General features: G+C 43.3%; 3 protein-coding genes across 8 annotated transcripts; 2 read left to right on the top strand and 1 right to left on the bottom strand.

Moving 5' to 3' along the window:
• The first annotated feature begins 3,346 nt into the window (after window positions 1-3,346).
• HFE (homeostatic iron regulator) lies at window positions 3,347-12,349 on the top strand. 6 transcript variants are annotated; one of them, XM_082639341.1, is made up of 6 exons: window positions 3,347-3,664; window positions 7,018-7,377; window positions 7,562-7,861; window positions 8,700-8,975; window positions 9,108-9,221; window positions 10,182-12,349. In XM_082639341.1, the coding sequence occupies exons 1-6, from the start codon at window positions 3,589-3,591 to the stop codon at window positions 10,220-10,222; spliced, it is 1,167 nt and encodes a 388-aa protein (XP_082495467.1). In that variant the 5' UTR covers window positions 3,347-3,588; the 3' UTR covers window positions 10,223-12,349. The 6 variants fall into 6 exon arrangements, with proteins under 6 accessions (XP_082495467.1, XP_082495468.1, XP_082495469.1 ...); XM_082639342.1 differs by having other exon boundaries at window positions 7,114-7,377; window positions 10,182-12,347; XM_082639345.1 differs by lacking the exon at window positions 3,347-3,664 and adding an exon at window positions 3,716-4,442 and having other exon boundaries at window positions 7,114-7,377; window positions 10,182-12,347.
• Window positions 12,350-17,743: 5,394 nt separating this feature from the next.
• Window positions 17,744-18,107, top strand: LOC309812860 (histone H4). The gene has a single exon (XM_082637126.1). The coding sequence runs from the start codon at window positions 17,745-17,747 to the stop codon at window positions 18,054-18,056; it is 312 nt and encodes a 103-aa protein (XP_082493252.1). The 5' UTR covers window position 17,744; the 3' UTR covers window positions 18,057-18,107.
• A 1,984-nt stretch (window positions 18,108-20,091) lies between these two features.
• Window positions 20,092-20,755, bottom strand: H1-6 (H1.6 linker histone, cluster member; the record flags this gene model as incomplete). Its single annotated transcript, XM_082639124.1, has 1 exon — window positions 20,092-20,755. The coding sequence occupies exon 1, from the start codon at window positions 20,725-20,727 to the stop codon at window positions 20,092-20,094; it is 636 nt and encodes a 211-aa protein (XP_082495250.1). The 5' UTR covers window positions 20,728-20,755.
• Between the last annotated feature and the right edge of the window lie 2,140 nt (window positions 20,756-22,895).

Raw genomic sequence — 22,895 nt, 5'->3', positions numbered from 1 at the left:
TGGCATGTTACAGTCTCTCCAGGCCCTTATGTAATTTTTAACCTTTCGTTATAACTTAACACTTTTCTGTCTCTTTTGGTGAACAGAAATTTTTATTCCCGTTTGACAGATGATGATCCTGACACCGCTGTGAAGCCCTGAGACTTAGGCAAGTCTATAGGCAGGCAAGAGCAAGGGAGGAACAAATTAAGTGGCTTGGACTGACAGTTGTCTAAGTAGGCCAGAAATATCATGCTGGATAATTATTTCATTCCACAAAAAAATTAATCTGCACCTTTGATAATCCCATCTGGGTTTAGGGAATAAGGAAGTAAATAAGACAGGCTCTACCCTTATGGTGGAATTTGGAGGATGGGAACCTAAAAAAAGATATGGAATAATGGAAAAGGTCAGAGTGGACATGAAAAGGAGGAAAACAGTGGACTTTCCCCAGGCGTGGAGGTTAGCCATAGTCTTACAAAGGCAACTTTTAAAATACTAAATTACTTTTCTTTCCTTTCTTAAAGTAAAAATGACCACAGTGAGGAGGAAGATGACAGAAGAAAACACTATTGTGCAGAGGTAACAACACTGGTACTATCTTGGTTAAGGTATATCAATTATGACAATGGTGATAGTAATAGCAAATTTATTACACACTATGTGCTAATAAGGATAAAAAGAGCTAAAGGGTTTTTGACTTTGCAATGTGCCTAAGATCAACCCAACACCTTCATTGTAGCACACACGCTCCAAGCAAAGCCCCAAGAAGTAGACTGCACTGAAGTGTAGGTTGTGTAAAAGTCCAATTAACAATTTAATAAATGGGTTTGTTTTGGCTTCAACCCTTCCCTGCCCAAAGGCATTTACAATGTAGGATGTCGTTGTCACCAATAGGCACTAGACGCTCCAAATTAACACTGTCCTTGGTGGACAGCTGATGCTTCTTGTGGCCGGGCTAAGTCAACCATCATTAACTCTGGGTTGACATATTACCCAGAAGATTTCAAAACTCATTCATATATAGTCTTCTGATGGACAGAAATGATTATTACCTACAGTTGACAGTGACAGTACTGAGAAGCTGTGAGACTGGAGTAAAGGCCCAGAGCATTCAAGTACCAAGCTGGCTGCCAGGACCTTTGGAGTCAATAATCTTTATAAAGAGAAATAAATTGTCAAATGGACAAGAAACCCATGGTTGATTCATTCACCTCCTCAAGCAATTAATAAGGAGGAGAAGCACAGATAACTACCCTCGAAGTGCATACAGTTTAGAGTAAGGGGGAAAGGCATGGAAAGAGAATGGACAGAAATGTTTTACATCTCGCCGTATAGTGTGGAGTAGAGACTAAGGGAGGATATGGCCAATTTTACCAAATCATGGTGGTAGAAACAGTCTTGTGCAGAAGCCACTTCAACTGTGTCTTAAATGTGAGTAGCAAACTAGGCATAAGAACCCCAAAGACCTAAAGAGACTGCATATGTTTTATCTTTTTAAATTATTATTATTTTGATAGTGAGATAACCACAATACAGGCAATCTGTAAGAGGATACTGACCTATCACCTGGTAGGGAGCAGCATCCTCAGATAAAAAATGTCATTGATAATATTAGTATGATATTAGAATATGTACTACTAATAAACATGGTTTAGCCTTGTTTATTTGCCAGGCACTTGTTGAGGGCTTCATTTATCAATTTTTATTCTTTTTCACTAAATTCTAAAAATCATTTTATGAAGTAGCTGTTATTATCACCTCTTTACAAATGAGAAAGTTGAGACGGAGAGTTTCAGTGGCTTTGCAGTATAACTTTCCCTTGAAAATTGATTATAATTCATGTGCCTTTAAAGCACACATATATACTCATCAGAAATGAGATACAATAGGGTAGTTTACAAAAACTCTGATTATACTAAAGTGAGCAAGAGTAGACTTTGCTCTTCTTCTCATCGGTAATGAAAAAAATATATACGACAGTTTTCATTAGAAGATATTAAATATCGAGGACGTTTTCTCCCTTAAAATTTCTAAGGCTCTTGGAAGAACTGAAAGATAACAATTGACAAAAATAGTCATTGCAATGGTCCCAAACTCTTCCCAAATGAAAGAGACATTTATACCATGGTATCTCGTTAGTTCTGATGGCACTCTAAACAAAAACGTACAACATACAGTTTATTCCTAATCTGCCAATCTGTAATTATTACCTTCTAGGGGTGTCCATATCTGTTAACAGCTGCAAGAGGTCATTCACATAGAGTATCATTTGGTGATCAGAAATTATTATCCCCATTTCACAGATGAGCAAACTGAGGTTCAGAGAAACTGGAGTAAGGCCATAGTACCGTTAAATCTTTCCCTTTTTGTAGCTCTTTGGAGCTCTCCTCTGCTTGCTAGATGGTATGCTGCCTGACTCATGAATCATTCAAGAAAGCCAATCCAATCTTTAAAATTTACTTTGCTGAATTATGTTTTTTTAGCAGCAGCTTAGTGACTGGGTAAGGGGAAAGGCAGGGAGGATGGTGGAATTTGGAGATGATGACTAACCGGTACTAAAATGTTTCATTGTGGAGGGGATGACAAATGTTCTAAAATTGATTGTGGTACGGTTGCTCACCTTTATGAATATACTAAAACCGTGGAATTTTATACTTTAAATGGGTGAATTGTATGTACGTGAATTATATCTCCATAAAGCTGTTACCAAGAAAAAAAAGCAATTGTACAATCAACCCCCATGTGCTCATCAGCAATATTCAACATTTTCCCCACCCGATTTCATATCCCCACACAGTTAAGAGGCCTTAATTTCCAACTCTGATTTTTTCTGAGATGGCCAAAATTTGCATACATGCTTTAAAAGGTATCACTTATTAGGCACTTAAAGGTTTCAGGAAAAGCAGATGTTAATATCCTTTTGAAATTTCTCAGACAGTAGTTCTCAAACTTTGTTGTGTGTGTTGGGGGAAAGAGGGGTATTTAAAATCCCGTTGCTCTGGTGGCACCATACAGCAATTAAATCAGAGTGTCTGGGGGCTATAGCAGGGCATCAATAGGTTTAACGATTCTCCGGGTGATTCCAATGTGCAGTAGTTTGTGAAATATAATTTAACTACATAAATTGTGAAAGATGTTTCGGTAGATAGGATCTAATCTGTTAATCTTATGATTTAACTAATTCTGATCAAAGAATAAAATAAAATTTTTATGCAAAAACATCAGGATTGGGAAGTTGAACTTAAAATTTTTGAAAATGTATAATTAAATTTTCAAGTTATTCAATATTTAAATATTTAGATCAGAAAATCGTTAAATATACTTTCCCCAGTCAGCAACATTCTCTCTGGGTTTAAAAACCAGAAGGACAGCTGAGTCACCGAGTGTTTCCCAAGCAGGTACTCTGGATTGCAGGAGAGTTCAAGTGCAGGAGACCCATTTCTTTTCGCCAGTGGCCCCGGAAAAGGATCCCACTGGCCAGGAAGTTTCATCTGGGATCCCCGGAGCCTCGGCAATGGCTCCAGGGTGACTTCTTGGGCCACCCCCGTTTCCCCGCCCTACCCAAGCGGCTGAAAAGCGCCAGGACGGACGGTCCGAGCCGGCGAAATGGGCCCGCGAGCCCGGCCAGCGCTTCTCCTCCTGATTCTCCTGCGGACGGTGGCCACGCAGGGGCGACCGCCGCGTGAGTCCGGGGGCTGCGGGCCAGAGAGGGGAGCGGGGGCGGGGTGGGGGGGAGGAAAAATCGAAACTAGCTTTTCTTAGCGATTGGGAGTTCGCTAAGCTCGGAACGACTGCTCAGTCCTGTGCGCGGTCCCCTCCCCCAACTTTCCCCGGAGGGGACGTGGGTCACTGGGGTGCAGATGGGGTTACGGGGCCTCTCGCCCCAAGACTTCCACGCCCACCCCCGGCCCGCTCGCTGTCCCTGCTGCTATGGAGTTACACTCGGAACCACCCACTCCCTCCTCCGAGCGTGACGTTTCTAGATATAAACCTTTTCTCATCGAGGCCAAACTCGGATTAGGGGTCCTTGGACTCGGATCTCGGTATTCTTGTTTCTACTGGTGGTTGTGTCATTTTACCCCCGATCATCCCCAAACAGGAAGTTCTTTTCACCAAGGGCGACCTCGGCCGGAGCGCCCCCTCGGTGTTTCCTTCCCCGGGCGCTCTAACGGCTGGGAGACTTTGGGACGAGCGAACGCACGGCGGACCCAGCCGGGTTTCCATTTCAGAACCACTGGCGCTGTGGGTGGGAGGTTCTTGACAGAGATCGGCCTAGGGACTAACTGACTCTTGGTGATTGTTCTTTTGCCTGGAAAAATAACATATCTGCTGTTTTTGAACTTTTGAACTGAATCGCACAGTTCTCCTTTTCAGCCCGGGGTTGTTGATTTGCAGTGTTAATAATATTGTATAATTAACCGGCCTTTACTAAAGGATGCCAAAGGGATGGTAATTAACATGTAAGTAATGACCTCAGTTTTAAATCGCCTTCAGATCTGTGATCTTGTTTGACTCTACTATGCATTTGGAAGGTAGGAGCTATTCGTATGTTGATTTTACTAGTGGTTAATGACCTCAGGTTAAATCCTTTCCCCAGGTTACAAAGAATTCAGGCAATCTGGTTTTCTGACACTAAATGAAGTACCACTGGTTCTAATCTTAGCTGACAGTGTTTGCCCTTACTGTTGTCTGGCACAGCTCTGGACGCTTTATACTTTGTCATGTAGCCTCAGAACCACACTTGGAGGGTAGGTAGTATGTGTATCCACACTTTATAGATGATGAGAATGAGATAAGACTTGCTCACAGGTGGTGACTTTGTTCAATGTTACTCAGGGCTTTTGGGGCAGAGCCCGTGTCTCCGCTTCATAGCTGTGATTCTTAAAAGTCACACTGCATTAGAGGTTGAATCATAAAATTTGTTGGACACAAGTCTTCACTGTTCACAAATACTGAAGGAACACCACCCATGTGTCACGCTGTTCTAGACCCAGGAGAGAGCAGGGAGCCTAGGCCTCTGGTGCTTTGCAGTCAAGTAGACGGGGATGACAATACACAAAAGGATAGAGAGCATCAGGTAATGGGTGCCCTGAAAGCGTGTGAAGCACAGAGATCAGGGCAGGCCACTCTCCCTGGCTGGGTTTGAACAGAGACCTGAAGGAAATAGAGGTGATGCCGCCTGGGAGTAGCGCTTCCCGGACAGGCTGGGGAGATCTGGCAAGGATTTGCAACCTCAGCACTCCTGACAACTTTTCTGTTGTGGGGACTGTCGTGTGCATTGTAGGACGTTTAGCAGCATCCCTGTCCTTTACTCACTGGAAGCTAGTAGTCCCCACTTGTGACAACAGAAAATGTGCCCAGACATTGCCAAATGTCCCTGAAGAGACGAAATGTCCTGGTTGAAGAAAGAGCAAGGGTGCTGCTGCAGCAGGAGCGCAGGGGCCGGAGGCCTAGAATAGGCAATGGGCTCAGCAGAGGAGCCGCGGGCGAGTGTCCTGGGGCCTCACAGGCTACAGTGTGGATTCCAGCCCAGCAGTGATGTGATCAAGCACAGCTGTTGAAAAGATTGCTCCAGCTACTCTGTGGAAAGCATGGTGAAGGGGGCAACGATAAAAACAGGGCAAGCAGACAGGCAGGAGTTGATGGACTGGGCCGGTGGGAGCAGAAGTGGTGGTGAGAAACGGTTGTATTCTGGATCTATTTTGAAGGGAGTTGTTGAGGGATCTATGAAGGATCACATGACAGACAAAGTCGAAGGTGCCTCTGTTATTATTTTATTTTTATTTTTATTTCATTGGCCTGAGCAACAGGGGGATAGGTGATGCCATTTCTGAGATGGTGAAGGCAGAAGAAAGAGCAGTTGGGGGGAATCAGGAGCCTGGTTTTGGACTTGTTCAAGTTTGAGATTCCAGTGAGTCATCCAACTGGTGATATCATGTAGGCAGTTGGAGTGTAAGAGTCTAGAGTTCATGGCCAGAGACAAAAATCTAGAAGTCAGCATTTAGTCACCCAACAAGTATGTATTAAGCACATACTACATGACAGACATTGTTCTAGGCATTGTGGGTACATTCCTGAACTCCCTCATTCTAGAATTGAGGGGAGGTGTAAGGAAGCTTTCACCTGCCCAGAAGTCTGTCCTCTTGGGCTTACTGGGGTTTTTCTATATTTGCATTTGATCTGGAACAGTTTTGCTGCTGAAAAGCTGCCCTGAGCTGTTTATCAGCACATCTTCCAGCATTTGACAGCAAACATTTACAGGCAGACCTCAGAGATATTGTGGGTTCGGTTTCAGACCACCACAATAAAGGGAATGTCACAGTAAAGCTACTCACATGAAGTTTTTGGTTTCCCAGTACATATTCAAATTATGTTTACTACACTGTATTCTATTAAGTGTGCAATAGCATTGTCTTAAAAAAAACAACATACATACCTTAATTTAAAAGTACTTTATTGCTGAGAAATGTTAACCATCATGTGAGCCTTCAGAGAGGCAAAATCTTTTTATAATAGTAACATCAAAGATCACTGATCACAGATCACCATAACAAATATAATAATAATGAAAAAGCTGGAAATCTTGTGAGAATTACCAAACTGTGACACAGAGACATGAAGTGAGCAAAGGCTGTTGGAAAAGTGGTGCTGATAGACTTGCTTGACGCGGGGTTGCCACAAACCCTCAATTTGTAAAAAACACATTAGCTGCAAAGTGCAGTAAGATGAAGTCTGCCTGTACACTGTAAAGCATTTAGAGGTGGAAGTAGTGAAAAAAAAACAGCAATAATTCCTCTGGACTTGGATCTAATTGGCTCTGAGCACTAACTCTCGAGCTCAACTGCCCTAGCTAGACACACCTTGGGATTTTCTAGAGTCTGTTGGATCCAAGGGAGGCTGCTGTAATTGTGACTACTGGGGCAGGGGCTGGGGCCTGCAGTGGGGTGGCAGGCACACGTGGCAGAGGGGCACAAGGGGAGAGCAGATGGGAGGGGCATGCGAAGGGAAGGCAGGCACCGCATGTCACTTTCACAGGGTGGGACCAGACACAGCTGGGACCAGTTGATTCAGAAGGCCTGCCTCCCAGTTCCCCAGGCAGTTCACAGAGAAGGCCTGCTGCCCTCTCCCCAGGGTCACACTCCCTGCGCTTCCTCTTCATGGGTGCCTCCGAGCCAGACCTTGGGCTGCCCCTGTTTGAGGCCTTGGGCTACGTGGACGACCAGCTGTTCGTGTCCTACGATCACGAGAGTCGCCGTGCAGAGCCTCGTGCCCCGTGGCTCTGGGGCAGGGCCACCAGCCAGCTGTGGCTGCAGCTGAGCCAGAGCCTGAAAGGCTGGGATCACATGTTCATAGTGGACTTGTGGACCATCATGGACAACCACAACCAGAGCAAGGGTACGTGGAGAGCACGCCTCACCTTCCCGAGGTGGGTGGAGTGTGTCCCTGCCTCAGGGATGCATCTTGAGGGAGAGAACTGGCTAGTTGAGATCCGGGGGCAGGGAAGAGGGCAGGAGTTTGATTCCTGAGGTCACTGGGTCCCTGTAATGGCGAAAACAGGGGCCTGCTTCTTTGGTTTCAGTAACGAAGCTGGGAGTGCTGCCAGAGTCCCACACCCTGCAGGTGATCCTGGGCTGTGAAGTGCAAGAGGACAACAGCACCAGAGGGTTCTGGAAGTACGGGTACGATGGGCAGGACCATCTTGAGTTCCGCCCTGAGACGCTGGATTGGAGAGCAGCAGAGCCCAGGGCTCGGACTACCAAGCTGGAGTGGGAAGTGAACAAGATTCGGGCCAAGCAGAACAGGGCCTACCTCGAGCGGGACTGCCCTGAGCAGCTGCAGCGCTTGCTGGAGCTGGGGAGAGGGGCCCTGGACCAGCAAGGTATGGCGGGAGCACCCTCTGCCCCTCTCGTGACGGAGGGGAGGGGGATGCAGGGCATGGGATCCCCGGCTGGGTTTTCAAAGATGGTCGAGGTTGTGTAAACTCTCTGGGAAGGTAATGAGGTCTGAGTTTTCCACGCTGAGGTCTCCAGCTCTGAGGTCTCCACCTTACGATTGCAATGTATCATCCAGCCATGAGTCATGGTTTTCATTTTTTTCCCATGCACGTAGCTAAAGAAGAAGTAACTGTGATTTTTCTCTTGATTTAACCAAGAACGCTATGTATATTTATAACTTTTAGGAACTCAGAGATGCCAATTATCACACGCATACCAAGGCAAGAAATGAATACCAAGGAGGCGACCGGTCAGTGTAGCAGAATCTTGGAGGGTAAAGGTTACGTTCACAGAACATGGTAGTAGTCACGTAGGCTGCCTATCTTACAAGGCCCCTTCTTACAAGAATACTTATTGGGTTGAACCAGGTGAAATTACCAGTAGTACATATTCAATCACTTTTGAGCCTCATAGGGGCAATTTCATCTGATTCAACTTAATATCTTAACAAAGAACATAAGACATGGGCAACAGGTATGCATATTTACATGTGGGACCGGAGAACAGGCTGATATGACTGTGACTATTCTCCATGTGACACCACATCAGAACCCAATCTTGGAACATGTGTTAGGGCACAAAATGGTGTGTCTCTCCTACAACTTGCTCTGTCTGCACAGGGAAACTCCTTCCTCCAACCCGTAGAGAAAGTGAAGTGAAAGTTCTGGTCTTCCTGGCGTGGGTAGGAATCCCCTCTCCAGATCCTCCCTCCTTCCTGTTCAGCGCTTCCTTTGGTGAAAGTGACTCATCACGTGGCCTCTGCAGTGACCACTCTACGGTGTCAGGCTCTGAACTTCTACCCCCAGGACATCACCATGAGGTGGTTGAAGGACAGGCAGCCACTGGATGCCAAGGATGTTGAGCCTGAGGACGTGCTGCCCAATGGGGACGGAACCTACCAGGGCTGGGTGGCTTTGGCTGTGCTCCCTGGGGAAGAGCAGAGATACAGCTGCCAGGTGGAGCACCCAGGCCTGGATCAGCCCCTCACTGCCACCTGGGGTATGGATGGGAGCCAGGGGCTGAGTAAACCTGGTGTGGGTGGGATGGGAGTGGTCAACAGGGCAGTGAGGGGAGGGTTGGCTCTGGGATGGGGCAGTGATCATGGGCTTTCACTTGCTTTTGCTATTTTAGAGCCCTCGCTGTCTGGCACCCTGGTCACTGGAATCATCAGTGGAATTGCTGTCTGTATCATCCTCTTCCTTATTGGAATTTTGTTCAGAATCTTGAGGAGAAGGCAGGCTTCCAGTGAGTAGGAAGGAGGAAGCCTCTTAGCATCTCTGCCCCCAGGACACACTAACCCTCCTGCAGGAAGTGGGGCAGGGGGAGGGCAAAGGGGAGTTGGCATCCATGAGAAGCCTTCTCATCTTTCTTCCTCTGGGAGCCTTGGCATCTCTCTGGGAGCAGGAATTAATGATTTCCCTCAGAATGAAAGCTCCTAATTCAACAGACATCTTTTGAATGCCTATTCGTTTGCAAGGTGTTGTTTTAGGTAGTGCAGGTGCTTTGAGGTTAAGTCACCTTTGCTATCTCAGAACCCAGGTCTAGTAAGGAATGAAATCCATGACAGGTAAATGCAGTTAAAGACCCCCAAAGATCCTAAGGCAGATATGAAGCAAATGCTCTGGGGTGTCAAGGGAAGGGATGACCACGTCCATCTGGGGACCAAGAAAGGCTTCTGGATCTTGAAGAAGTAGGATTTCTTTAGGTGAGCTTGAGGACGAGGGGAATTCAATGCAGATGAAGCAACCATGCAAGTGGGACAGTGTGAGGCATGCTGGGAGGTGAGAAATTATTATCAATTTGACCCTTGACTTTACATACTTTTCAGTCTGCATTTCTACTCCCTGAACATTGGTGGTGCAGGGGATAGAGGGGCAGACAGAAGCCAACTCCTGTAGAGCCCTGGGGGCCTTTGGGATATTATGTTATGAGCACTGGAGGGGCGGCGAGCAATGCAGCGACTTAAATAAGCAAGGAGGAACCCAGTCTCCTCTATATGGAGAGTGAGTTGTTAGGAGGTGAGATGGGAGACAAGGAGACCAGTTAGGAAGCTATTCAGCAATTCCAGATGAGAGATAATGGTGCCTGAAATCCAGGAGTTCCTTGGGAAGGGGGTGGTAAGAGTTGACATACGTGGCCGGGGAGGGGAGGAGGCAAGAGGATCGTAGGTCTGTGATGCCTCTTTCCTGAATCTTGTCTTTACAGGAGGAGCCGCAGGGAACTATGTCTTAGCTGAATGTGAATGAAGTGCAGCCTGCAGACTCCTTGTGGGGAAAGATAAGGTGCACTTGAGGCGTTCTTCATGTTTCCGGACAGCTGGATCTAAGAAATAGGAACTGTCTCAGGAACTCTCTGCTCTTAGCCTTCCCCGTTCACTGTCAAAAAGTTCCCCATCTAGGTTTCTGAGTTCCTGCTTCTTAAAGGGCCCCAGTTGTGACCTCTCCCCGAGAACTGGCTCTCCTGAATCCCAAGCTGCATCTAGAGCCTGCCTCCATTTCCTGCATCACCTCAGACTCCATACCCCTACTTCATCTCATCTCCTAACGGTGGAATGAGTCTGCTTAAATTTGGGGGGACTTGTGATTCCTTTAAACATCTGAGAATAGCTTTGAACCTTCTCCTCGGGACATACACTCTAATACCCCTACCAGAATTTGACACACACATTCAGGCATTTCCTGGACCCACTCAAGTTTCCTTTTAACCCTCTCTCTGTTATACAAGAACTCACCTGTTTCCAAGCCCCATGGTCTCTTCCATCAGAGGGAGACCTGGACCGTTGTACAGCATGAAGATTGTCCACTGCACAACCCGAGGAGGCACCTTTCCCAGAAGAGGCATCATGGATGTTTGTGCGTGTTATGATAGTCTTCCCGAAAATGGGTGGGAAGTGTCTTGAGGAGGTAATGTCTTTTTCTAACTTGCACAAAGGTGCCATGTAGGTTTCCTTAGGTTAATGATACCCACACTTACAATGCCAGACTTGAAGTAGCACAGGATTTGATCTCTGCTCACACCCTCTCCTTGTTCTGACAATGAAAATAATAATTAAGATGATGATGATAATGGAAAGGTGGCTGACACTTATTTATAAAGCTCTTCCTTGGTGCCAGACTTAGTTCTGAGTGCCTACTTATATACATTATCTCAATAATTCTTTGATGTAAGTACTATTATCCTCTTTTTTTTTTAAGATGAAGAAAGTGAAATATAAAATAGAGTATCTCACAGCTTGCCAGAGACAGAGACAGGTCTCAAACTCAGTCAATCTGGCTCTTTGATCCAGCTCTTTGGCGCTGCATTCAGATGGTTAGATGCCTGGAGTAAATGGGGAAGGAAGGAGATGGCTGTGGAGATCACTCTTCTCTTGTCTCATTGTCTATATTCTCGGTGAGTTCGATCCAAATGAAGGGAAAAAAGAGCAGAAAACAATATCAGCCATGTTTCCTTTCAAAGTCCCTGAGGGAAGAGCCCTGGAATGTGACCCCTGTTGCCACCACTGGCCAGCTCTATCTGGCATCACTCATGGGACTGTGATTGGGGGTGTCAGTTAGTTACTGTGTTGGACCTCAGTGTCCTGCTCCAATCAGGACCACCAGGGTGGAGGTATTTCCCTCCCCAAACTGGAACAACTTCTCTCATATTAAAGATGGAAAACTAGAAGCCACCAAGTGGCCTTGGTCAGCACCAAGATGCTGCCCCCAGCATCTTCCTGGGGTCCTTGAGAGTCTGGTTCTCATCCCCAGCTGTGCACATTCAAAAAAATTAATCTAACCAGGTCACTCAGGAATTAGTCGATTCTGGGAAAATAATTTGTCTGACCATATTCAAAAGAGTACTAATATATACACACAGAAAACTTGTGTTTACTTTGTCCTGCCACGTGTATTTGGCTGCATAACTGTGAACAAGGCTTTCTGTCTTGGAGGGCAGCTGCCTCAGACCAAATACTGCTCAAAAGTTTGTTTGGTAGATATTGAACTTGGGCAAAGAGATCTCAACTATTTTTTTAAACTTTTCTTTTTTTGCAGTTCCCAAAGTTAAGTGGATAAAAGTATATAGGATTTGTGCTTACTACAGAAAAGTTGAAAATGAATTAAATTGAAACTATGATTCCATTAGTCAGTCATAAAGTCTATTAAAATTTGCATATTTCCTCTCACTATTATTGCTATATTAAAATATATAAAATTAGTAGATACATATATTTTAATAAATGCATAATTCATTGTGTTGTGTACTGCATGGTTTTCCTGATGTATTTGTCCATCTTATGTATATACTTAATCGACTTAATCATTATGTTATTTTGGGGACATTTATACTGCTTCTAATTTTTTAATGTTTTGTTTCATGAAATATTTTCATTAAACCATGGTAACTGAATTAATTGTTTTTCTTCACACTAGACACATTACCATCTAAGCTGTAACACATTGGTCATTTTACCTCCAAACCATGGTGGAAGCACACTGACAAATTCTTTCTCCTTAAACATCATCCTATACTCAAAGCAGACTGCCAAAAAGCTTCCTGGCTCATACTGAGCGTCCTACCTCATTAAGGATAGGTTACAATTAATTAGGCAACATTTGTCTTATATTGGTTTTGTTTCACACAGGCCAAAATTTCAAGAAACATTCTACTCTTCACAGTAATACACATTTATTAACAGTCGGCAACTGTGGCCTGCTAATTTTTTTTTAATAACCGTAGTTATAAATCTCCATTTTCTTTCAGTGTTTCTGAGCTTACTTTTTCTAGCCTTGTTCATCAGTTCTTAAGGTCAACTACATTTGAAAAGTCAGATTTTAAAATCTGTACATTTAAAAATCTGTATCTTCTTTTGCCTCTGGCAAAACCACTGACAAGGGTGGTAGTAAGGAGAAGCGCGCCATCTGGTGGCCAAAAATGTCACAGTGGTCTTTCGACTATGGGGTGGGGGGAGGGGGTTCCTCAGGGGAAAAGAATAAACAAGGGATGGGGCGCTGGGGATCACTTTTGGAGAAAAGCCCCTGAAAATTTGAGAGAGCAAAGCTGAAACTATTCACCAGCTATTTGAATCGCTGGAATCACAGGGCACTGTTGAGCTACCTGAACTGGGAACAGAACAGAAGAAAAACGAACAAACCTGCTGATCTTTGAGGCAACCTGCCAGCAGTTGGTTAAGGCTGCTGGGCGGTACAGGCAAAACTTCGGCTTAAGTTATAATCATATAGTCTTAGAGAACCGTGTACTTGATACATTCTTCAGGTACAAACACACACTTAAAAACAAAAGACCTTCTCTAAAATGCTGCAAGGTTCTTATAAGCTACACACTCTAATAATAACTAGAATTTAAAAATGCATGACTTTAACCATGGAAGATTTTCACACGCGTGCAGTGATATTTTTAATTTTGATTTCTTTCTGTGGACTTTGGGTCATCATATTTTCTTCTCCCTTTTTGAATCAGTGATTAACATGTAGAATATTAATACAATATTAAATCATTTCATGTGACAGTTTGATTAACAAGCCTGGGTTGCCTTGACATCCTGCATGCACTTATTACTTGGCCTGGCATGCATGCTGGTATCTCACATATGCTGATTCTGAGGAACTCTCTAAGGTGTTTACTCATGTGTATGAGAGATACATATGATGTGTTTTAAGCAGATGCTTCTGTAGCTTCTATTTCTTGGCTGAATGAATTTTCATTCTCAGAAAAGTCTTCTTAGGCTTAAATATTTTCTAAAACTAACTTTTTTTTCAGCTAATAATTATCGAGTACTTACTAGATGCCAGGTCCTGTTCTAAATATTAATTTAATTCTTCGGAAGAATCCTGTGAGGTAGAAACTCTTGTTATTCTGCTACCCTTATTTTGCTGTATGGAAACCAAGGCACAGAGAGGTTGGTTAACTTGCTGAAGTTTACACAGCTGGAAAATGATTGTATTGATTTTTTTTCCCAGCTAGCCTGGCTCATCTTCATAGCCACTACACAATCCCTCTCTCTGAATCAAGAAAACATGTGGTTGGCATTGTTCCATCTTTTTAGGATACTCCTTTGAGTATCCATTCTGCTGTCTAGTGGCAGCACCTCTGATTATTTCCTGAGTGAGGAGAGAACCTGTTTTAACATTTCAGAATATACTCTATAATTTTTTCATAAATATTTGAAACATTTGGGAATTCTTTTTTCTGTTCACACACAAAATTCTAACTATCAAATTCACATTTTTATTTATTCTATTTATCATTCAGGGAGATATTATGGAATGGGTAGCATTGAAGCACCTGTGAATCATTTTTCACCAGAGTTGCATAGAAAGTATTGTAAATAAAGTAATTAAGTAAAAAAAATAAATTCTGGCTTTTGACCCAAAGATTCTAAAATAGAATTTTGGAGCCTTCAGTGCATTTGTGTGTGGAGGGGGAGGGGAGGATAATACCAATATTTGTATAAACTTCAGTGAAAGTCTTGTCAGTTAACCTTACCCTATGAGTTGATGAAATATCCTGGATCTTATTCTGTAAACAGAGTGACCACAATGGCATTTTCGTAAGATAGTCAGCAAGCAAAGGAGCTTCACTATGTGTGCAAGAAAGCACCTGTTTTAAACATGGATGTAACAGTTAATGATCTTTGCTTTGTGTACTTTTGTGTTCCGTTTTCACCATTAAAACAAATGCAAAATCCTTTCTTTGGGCTTTGTGTGTGTGATTAAGGAAGTATTCAATGGAATTTTGAAAATCAAATTTAACTACAAACATGTTTATAAAAATTTTGAAGCAAATGTTTAAGAAAGGATACTGTTAGAAATTCTCTTTCCAAATAACAAATGACCTACTAAAGAAGGTCAAAAGGTATAACGAATATTTAGGGGAGAAAACCCACACAAGGACAGCAGGCCTAGAAAGTGCAAGTGCCAAAAACTTTTAGTAAAAGAGTTTGAACTAAAGAGAAAAAGCAGGGAGTTCCCGGGTGGTCTAGTGGTCAGGATTTGGCACTTTCACTGCTGTGGCCCGGGTTCAATCCCTGGATGGGGAACTGAGATCCCGCAAGCCGCATGGCACAGCCAAAATTAAAAAATAAAATAAAATAAGGAGAAAAAGCAGGGACGTTTTCCTAGAAGGATAAGGAGAGGAAATGAGAAAAATATGGAGAGACACAGTATATGTATGTTATGGAACCAAAAACATGCCAGTGGGAATGACAGTTTAAATCAGGAAAAATGAATAAGAAAATAGATCATAACAAAGTAAAGATTAGGTGGCTGAAAAAGAGAAATGCATTAAAGACTTAGATGGGAAGGAGATAAATCAGCCAGAGGTCAGAAGAGCTGTCTGCCCCAGACCAGGAGTGGTGTCCCCAAATGCCCAGAGCTAACTGCTGTCCTGTTATAAATCCCTGTCAGGCTAAGTGGGGTGAGATTGTACTTATGTATTTCTGCAACTATAATATTGCTCAAAAGTATTTCTACCCTGGGATTTCTTTTTCCTAAAGTACAGCTGTACCCTAAAAAGTGTTGGTATATTCTGGTAGTTTTCAACCCTGGCTAAGTATCAGAATTGTCTTTTGAATACATATATATTCCATGGGATGATATGTGTACATATATTCCTCAACGTTGATATTCTGATTGAGTTAGTTTGTGGAGAGTGGTTCTGGGCATTTTATATTTTTAGAAGACTTTTTTTTAACATCGCAGTTTTTTGTTTTGTTTTTTTTTTTTTCTTTTTGCGGTATGCGGGCCTCTCACTGTTGTGGCCTCTCCCATTGCGGAGCACAGGCTCCGGATGCGCAGGCCCAGCGGCCATGGCTCACGGGCCCAGCCGCTCCGCGGCATATGGGATCCTCCCAGACCGGGGCACGAACCCGTATCCCCTGCATCGGCAGGCGGACTCTCAACCACTGCGCCACCAGGGAGGCCCAACATCGCAGTTTTATTTGTGTGAATATTTCATGTGTCCATTTAGCCACAACTTGTTTGCAGGGTTTTTATTTGAAGAGCCTCGCTCACAGGAATGGGGCTCTGTGAAGCCAGGTTCACTCTGAGAATGAGAGTTCCAGGGTGACCCACCCTTTCCCAAGCTACAGGACCAAGGAATACCTGAACTCTTCCTAGAGTGGAAGAATCCATTTTTAATATAAATCTATAATTGTATACCTCTTAAATATTTCTGTTTTGACATTCACGATTTTTGAGTCAATGTCATTGAGAAAAAATTAGAAAAGAAGAAATTAGGAGAAGGGAACAAGAAAAAAAGAACCATGTTATACACATTATTTTAAATTTATTTTCATGAATTAAAAAGCATGTTGAGATTTCATGTTTACCTGTGAACTCTGACCTTGCACTTTTCCTCTGTAATGAATGGCATTTCTTCCTAGCTAAGTCTCTGCTTATAAGGTGCATGTTTGTGGTGGGAAAGGGTAGTGAAAGTCAGGAGCCTAAAAACACTCACTTTGGGGCAGAAGAATATAACCATCTAATTATTTCAGAAGTGATACAAACCATATGTCATCCAGAGCTTTCCTGCCCTATCCTGGGTCTTTTGGCTCCATCTTTGGGTCTCTTCTCCCTTTTTACCTAAGTCTGAGGTTATTATATGAGTTCTCTCTCAGGCCATAATCTCATTCTAAATCTCCCCAACAGACATTTATTTATTAACCAGGATGGGGGGGAGGGGTGTCTTTTTTTTTTTTTTTTCAATTTAACTAGAGTGACTCTTACTGTGGAAATTTTTTAAAGTTGTCAGGAAGCCAGAGAAACTTTTTGATTTGAGAAATCCTTCTCTTCAAACCATATTCAGATCCAGTTCTGTTCTATTCGGCTTTTTTTTAAAAAAAGAATGAAAACAAAAATGGGATTAACCTGTTCAAAACACCCATAATCTCATCATAGGCCTCCCAGGGGAGGGCCCTGTAGGCTTTGTAATGACCTTAATCAAGTATTAGCCTTATCTTACTATTAATCCTGACTCTACAAAACAAACGTATGTTCTTGTCACTAAAACTAGAGAAGGTTGAGAAAGGATTAATGAAAGAAGGAAAGGAGCTTTTAGGAACTGCAGGCCAATCAGGCGCAGAAGGCCAGGAAGAGGGTCGAGGTAACTGATTACCCAAGCCTAGTTTTAAATTCCTTCTCTCACATGCATTTGCAGAAAAAAGAGTCACCCAGTACATGTTTGAATTGAGGAAGAGAAGAAAAGAAGTTTTAATTTGCAGTCGTTTGTCTACCTTTTTGTCTTTCCAAACACAGATCTTTTAGGACGAGAGCCTCTTCATGGCCAGGCTTATACTTCGCCCCATCCAAATGCGTCCTTTAAAACTGAAACATTAAAAGGACTGAAAGGGAAAGTCCCTTGACCTATAACTCTATCTTCCTTTACACATTATTTTTACCTTCCCCAAGGAACCATTATCTAACTTATTAGTTACCAAGTTACCAAAAGGAAATGTGGAGTGAAGCTCTGTGATCCGTGTCCTTGAGCTGAACATACTCAATTTGCAAACGCACACAGAAGAAAAATAGTGCAAGGCAAAATAGAAACTAAAGCTTTTCGGCTGATTGTAGGCCACTTTACCTTCCGGCCCTCCAGACGAAGAGCGAGGTATTCCGACCAATCAAAACATTGAAATGTTAATAAGCCCCTCCTTGCCCCACCCCTTGATGACCTAATTTGGAAAATCCACCAGGGCTCTCGTTTTCAATCAGGTCCGCAAGAATGCTATTTAAAGAGCAGTGCTAAGTTCAAGAAGTTACTGTGCCAGCAGCCATGTCTGGTCGTGGAAAGGGTGGTAAAGGCCTCGGCAAAGGCGGCGCTAAGCGTCACCGCAAGGTCTTACGGGACAACATCCAGGGCATCACCAAGCCAGCTATTCGTCGCCTGGCCCGCCGTGGTGGTGTCAAGCGCATTTCTGGGCTAATTTATGAGGAGACTCGCGGGGTGTTGAAAGTGTTTTTGGAGAACGTGATTCGGGACGCTGTTACCTACACCGAGCACGCCAAGCGGAAGACTGTCACCGCCATGGACGTGGTTTACGCACTCAAACGCCAGGGCCGCACCCTTTACGGCTTCGGTGGTTGATCACGGCATCGGCCGAGACAGACTTCGACATTTTCTAAAAAAAAACCAAAAAGGCCCTTTTCAGGGCCGCCCACAAACTCGCTGAAGGGCTGTTGGACGTTGCGGAGGTGTGTGAAAGCCAAATGTCAGCTAATTTAACATGTGAAGTATGGTCGGAAGCTGCATTAACACTGCAGTTATGTAACTAAATACTTAGGGCCTTGCCCTTCACTAAGGTGTTAAGAAAGTTGGGTCTTTATGAAGAAAGTAGGCTTTCAGAAACGGTGAAACGCGAAGTGATATAAGATTGGACCCATGAGAGAAATGGGCCTATTTTGTGCATCTGGAAATATTCTGAGAACTGTCCTTAAGTGGACGGCTGGAGGTATCCATGGCACAAAAGTTCAAAGTATCGCCCACACAACACACAGCTATGCAAATGAAGGCTCTTTGGGGACAAGCTTTCATTGGCTGGTTCTCAGTGTGGCGAAGAAACCACTGTTAAATTGCGGAGGGTGGTGTTACAAGGCTGTTTTCCTATTGGCCAAAACAAGGGGTTTCATACCGGTACCCGGAACTTAAGGGAAAACCTTCATTGGTCAATATTTTAATCCGATGCAATCCAGGCGCTAATGGGCCTGAGGAGCAAAGGCGCAGAGTGGCCGAGCCGGTTCTACACAGGTTGGAGTAGTGCTGGGAGGTCGGCTGGCTTCTGGGCGGGATGAAACCAGTTGTTCCTCCTTTCTGCGATGATAGTCTGGGGTCAGTCCACTGCTGGACACAGAGAAGTAGCTCACTGCCTTGTCCGGCCAGTGAAGAATTTTCCTGCACTATCCCAACTCCAACCTCAGAGGAAAACAATGGCCACTTTATCCAAGCAAAGCAGGGCTGTGGCTGATTCTGTACAAATTGAAACCATTGTATTTAGTCGTTTTCCATACAGGATACAATTAATTTGTTTTTTCTGTGGCCCGGTTATACAAATGAATTCAGACAGGATATAGAACATGTTTGTATGTGTGACTGCATTAATTACGTAGTTTTGCAATGGGCTTTGTTCGAAGTCGCCCCCAATACCAAGGCCCAAAATAAGATTAACAGTATAAATTTATTTACGAGGATCTTTAAGAACGCTAAATCACAAACTAAGTGAAAACAAACTAAACTGTTTAAAGCGGAAAAGATGCTTTAACTCCGACCCTAAGCGTTTCCTAGTACAAGCAGGCTTGTGATTTAAAGGTCACACCCTAATATTTGAACCTCCAACATCTCCACACGTTTTAGAGTTAACATTTTCCAGCCTGTGTAGCACAATCTGAACAAGCCTATTATTCTCTTCATAAATAGAGAACAATTATATTAAGACTATATTATCAAACCAAATTTTAATGTAACAGTATGTGCTTAATATATAAAGTCATCTGGTAACTACTTGCAAACTAAGGAAGGTGAAAGGCATTTCAATATTCTTGCAAATGTAAAACGGAAACATCTGTGATTTATGCAACTAATCACTCATAGTGGAAAGAAATCTGTTTAACGAGAAGTAAACTTCTCACTAATCCAAATTGAGACCTTGGTTTCTGTATATTAACCCCTGTAAAGTCCATGGAGACTGAATTCAGAAATCTTACATGGAAAGGCACATTAAATCATACACTAGAGTAGCATTAGGTAAAAAACATGGTCAGGTATGGTTGGGCACGGAGCTGATCTCCTCTCCTCTCTCGACTTAAAATCCAGCACTTCTCTAAGCATTTAGGAACTTACATACAAGGAATGTGCCTTATTTTTATTAGGATGGACAACCTAACTTTCTGGAACTGGGCAGTCAGCATACCATTAAGTATCCGAAGCTCTTCAGAGTCTGTACCGTTTGTCTGACAAGACACTATCACCGCATCACAAACTTGCTTATTGTCAAGCGATAAGGTTGACGAATAGTCTTTTCTGCCGGAGTCTTCTGAAAACGCAATGTCACACACACTCTTAAAATCATTTGAGTGGCTCTTAAAAGAGCCGTTGGGTTCTATGAAAACTAGCCGTTGCAGAAATTTTACTTCTTGGTTGTTGTTTTCCTAGGATTAGTCTGCTGGGTCAGTTTAGAATTCCGAGCCTTGGGCTCCCCTGCTCTAGCCTTCGCTGGACTTTCCCGTTGTTGTTTGCCCTTGGCGCCTTTACCTTTTCTGCCACTCGTACCAGCTTTCTCAGCCATTGCTGTCCTCGGCGTCTTTGCTCTTTTGTTGGTCTTAGCTTTCTGTGGAGATGTGAAGTCTCTGGCCAAGACCCGCTTTTTCGTTTTGGTAGAAGCAGGCTTCTTGACCTTTCCCTTGGTGAGTTCAGCAGCAACCTCCTTGCTGAGCTTGAAAGACCCGGAAGCACCGGTACCCGTGATCTGCACCAGAATTCCTTTGCTAACCAGGCTCTTGAGAGCCAGCTTGATGCGGCTCTTGTTCTTCTCCACATCATAGCCCACGGCTGCTAGCGACTTTTTCAGCGCTGCCAGAGACATGCCGGTTCTCTCTTGAGAAATGGAAAAGGCCTCGATAATCAACTTGGACAATGAGGCGCTTGTGGTCTTGCGACTTCCACCCATCAAACCAACTGGCTTCTTGCCCCTTTTTTGGGGGGTTGGTTTCTCCATGGATGGTGGAACAGGGCCTGCTAGAGCGGCGGGTACCATCTCAGACATTATATTAGAAGTAGAGCAATAGATACCACCTAGCAAGTGGAGTAAACTACTGCACGGGACTCAGGGCCTTATATAGGGCAGGGCGTGCTGTGATTGGTGCGTCGCTCAGGCACCGCCCCCGCCCCTTGGGGAAGGAGCATTTGTGTTTGTTTCACTCCCAAAAGTTGGATGCCTCAAATACCCTCTGCACGGAATCGCCCAGGTTCCACTGCCGAATAATCCATAGAGATACAGATTTCAGATGCCTTTTCGCCTTTTAATGAAAAATGACCCTAATGCCAAAACTATTCAATAAAGCCCTCGATTTTCAAGAAAATTCAAAGAGAAGCACAAAACTTCCTCTTTTCCATGTAAATATAAAAGTAATTTTAAACGAATGACTTATCTCTTCTCTTCTAAGTGGTCTTCCAAATGGTTGGCTTTCAGTTGGTGGAGAAAATAAATTATTCACGCCCTGATTTTTATTGAAAATTATTTATGTATATGAGGGAAGTAACACATATCTTAGATGTCTCACTGCAGAGTTGGAAGATGCTTTTAGAATTGTCAAAAAACTTCAGGATAACACCTTATTTGGGCAAACAATCTAATAAGCAATGATCTACAGGCATGTGCATTGCTTGTGACTAAAACCACTTCTCAGTCCCTAAGGCTTGATAGCAGACCCTCAAGCATGGAGTAAATTACCTGGATCTCACACGTGATATCTGCTTGGCCAAAATCAGGTCCCCCTGTGGAGGGCATCTTGAACTGAGTTTTGCTTCTGGTTTCATTAGTTCAAACCTTACCCCTATACCCACTCCCACGCCCTTCACCCTCCACCCTCAAAAAAAAAAAAAAAAGTAAGGAAACAGATACAATCCCTGCACTTAATTAACTATAAAATATGAGGCAGGAACCCTGGTCTGAAGACCTCAGTGGAAACGACAGACCCAGATCTCTAACAGGACTGGGCTGGCAGGTGTCCTGCAGAGCTGTGGGAAAAGAGTTATTGGAATAATGTCTAGGATGTTTTTCTGGGCTTGTTCTAGGACTCACCTTTCTCAGAGGTGTATAAGAGTTTCAAGGCCCGGCCTTCCAGGAGGATGTTGAGGGAACGGTGTAATATGACCAGAGTCCAGGGTTCAGCAAAGGAAAATCCCATAAGGACCATCTTGCAAAGATCTGCAAATGCCTGCGTGAGAAATTTGGTAACATTCTAACAGACTGGGCAACCACTGGAGGCTTTTAAGGAGAGCGTTTGTGTATTTTTGTAGTAATTGTCTTCTTGTATGGTTGTTGTAGTTGCCTTGATTTTCAATTTTTCACATAAACAATTATTATTGTGGAGAGCCTAATGTCAGAGGTTGGTAGTCTGTTGTAATAGTCTCAGAAGAAAGACAAGAGCTTCATTTGAGGAGAGAGTGTGGGAAAAGAGAGAGTCTACATTTGAAATACTTCTGAAGAGGAAATGAGATCATGAGACTTTCAAACTTCTGATTGCAAAGTGAGGTAGAAAAGTCTCTTTCACTCTCTCTGTCTCACATACATGCTTACATGTGCACTTACACACACATTTGAAACAAAAATTCTGAAAACAATACTACCTTAAATGAATTCTGATATATTTTCATCTAGTTTAGTTTATTTTTTTTAAAAATGCTGGTTGCAAATCATGAGATTGATTTCACAACCTACTAATACATTGTGACCCTCAGTTTGAAAATTCTTTTCTCCTTAAAGAGATTACGGGTGCATCTTACCAAGGGCTCTGTGTATTTGGTTTCTCTGAACCTCGGTGATCCCTGAGAGGTCGTACCATTAAATGTCAGTGGCTTAGGGTCAGCTATGAGTGGATTGATCCTTATATTTATAGATTGAGAGAACATATCACTCATTGCTGTAAAAGTAACAGAGAATTGGATAGTTTTCTAAAACTCTTAGATTCCATAATTTAAGATCCAGAGGAAAAACCATGATTCATATTTTGCATTATAATTCTAAAAGATACCATAAAGACAAGCTCACACACATATACACCATATATATGTGCCAGTCATTGTCCCAAGTATTTTCCCCTCAAAAAATTTTTAAAAAAAATGTAGGAAATCATTTTATAGATGAGGAAACTGAGTCAGAGAAAAGTCACATAACTTGCCCAAAGTCTTAGAGCTAGTGAGCAGGAAGGC

Source organism: Mesoplodon mirus, assembly GCF_964341445.2.
Source record: "Mesoplodon mirus genome assembly, chromosome: 12".
NCBI classification, from domain to species: Eukaryota; Metazoa; Chordata; class Mammalia; order Artiodactyla; family Ziphiidae; genus Mesoplodon; species Mesoplodon mirus.
This window is presented reverse-complemented; position numbering and strand designations above follow the sequence as displayed.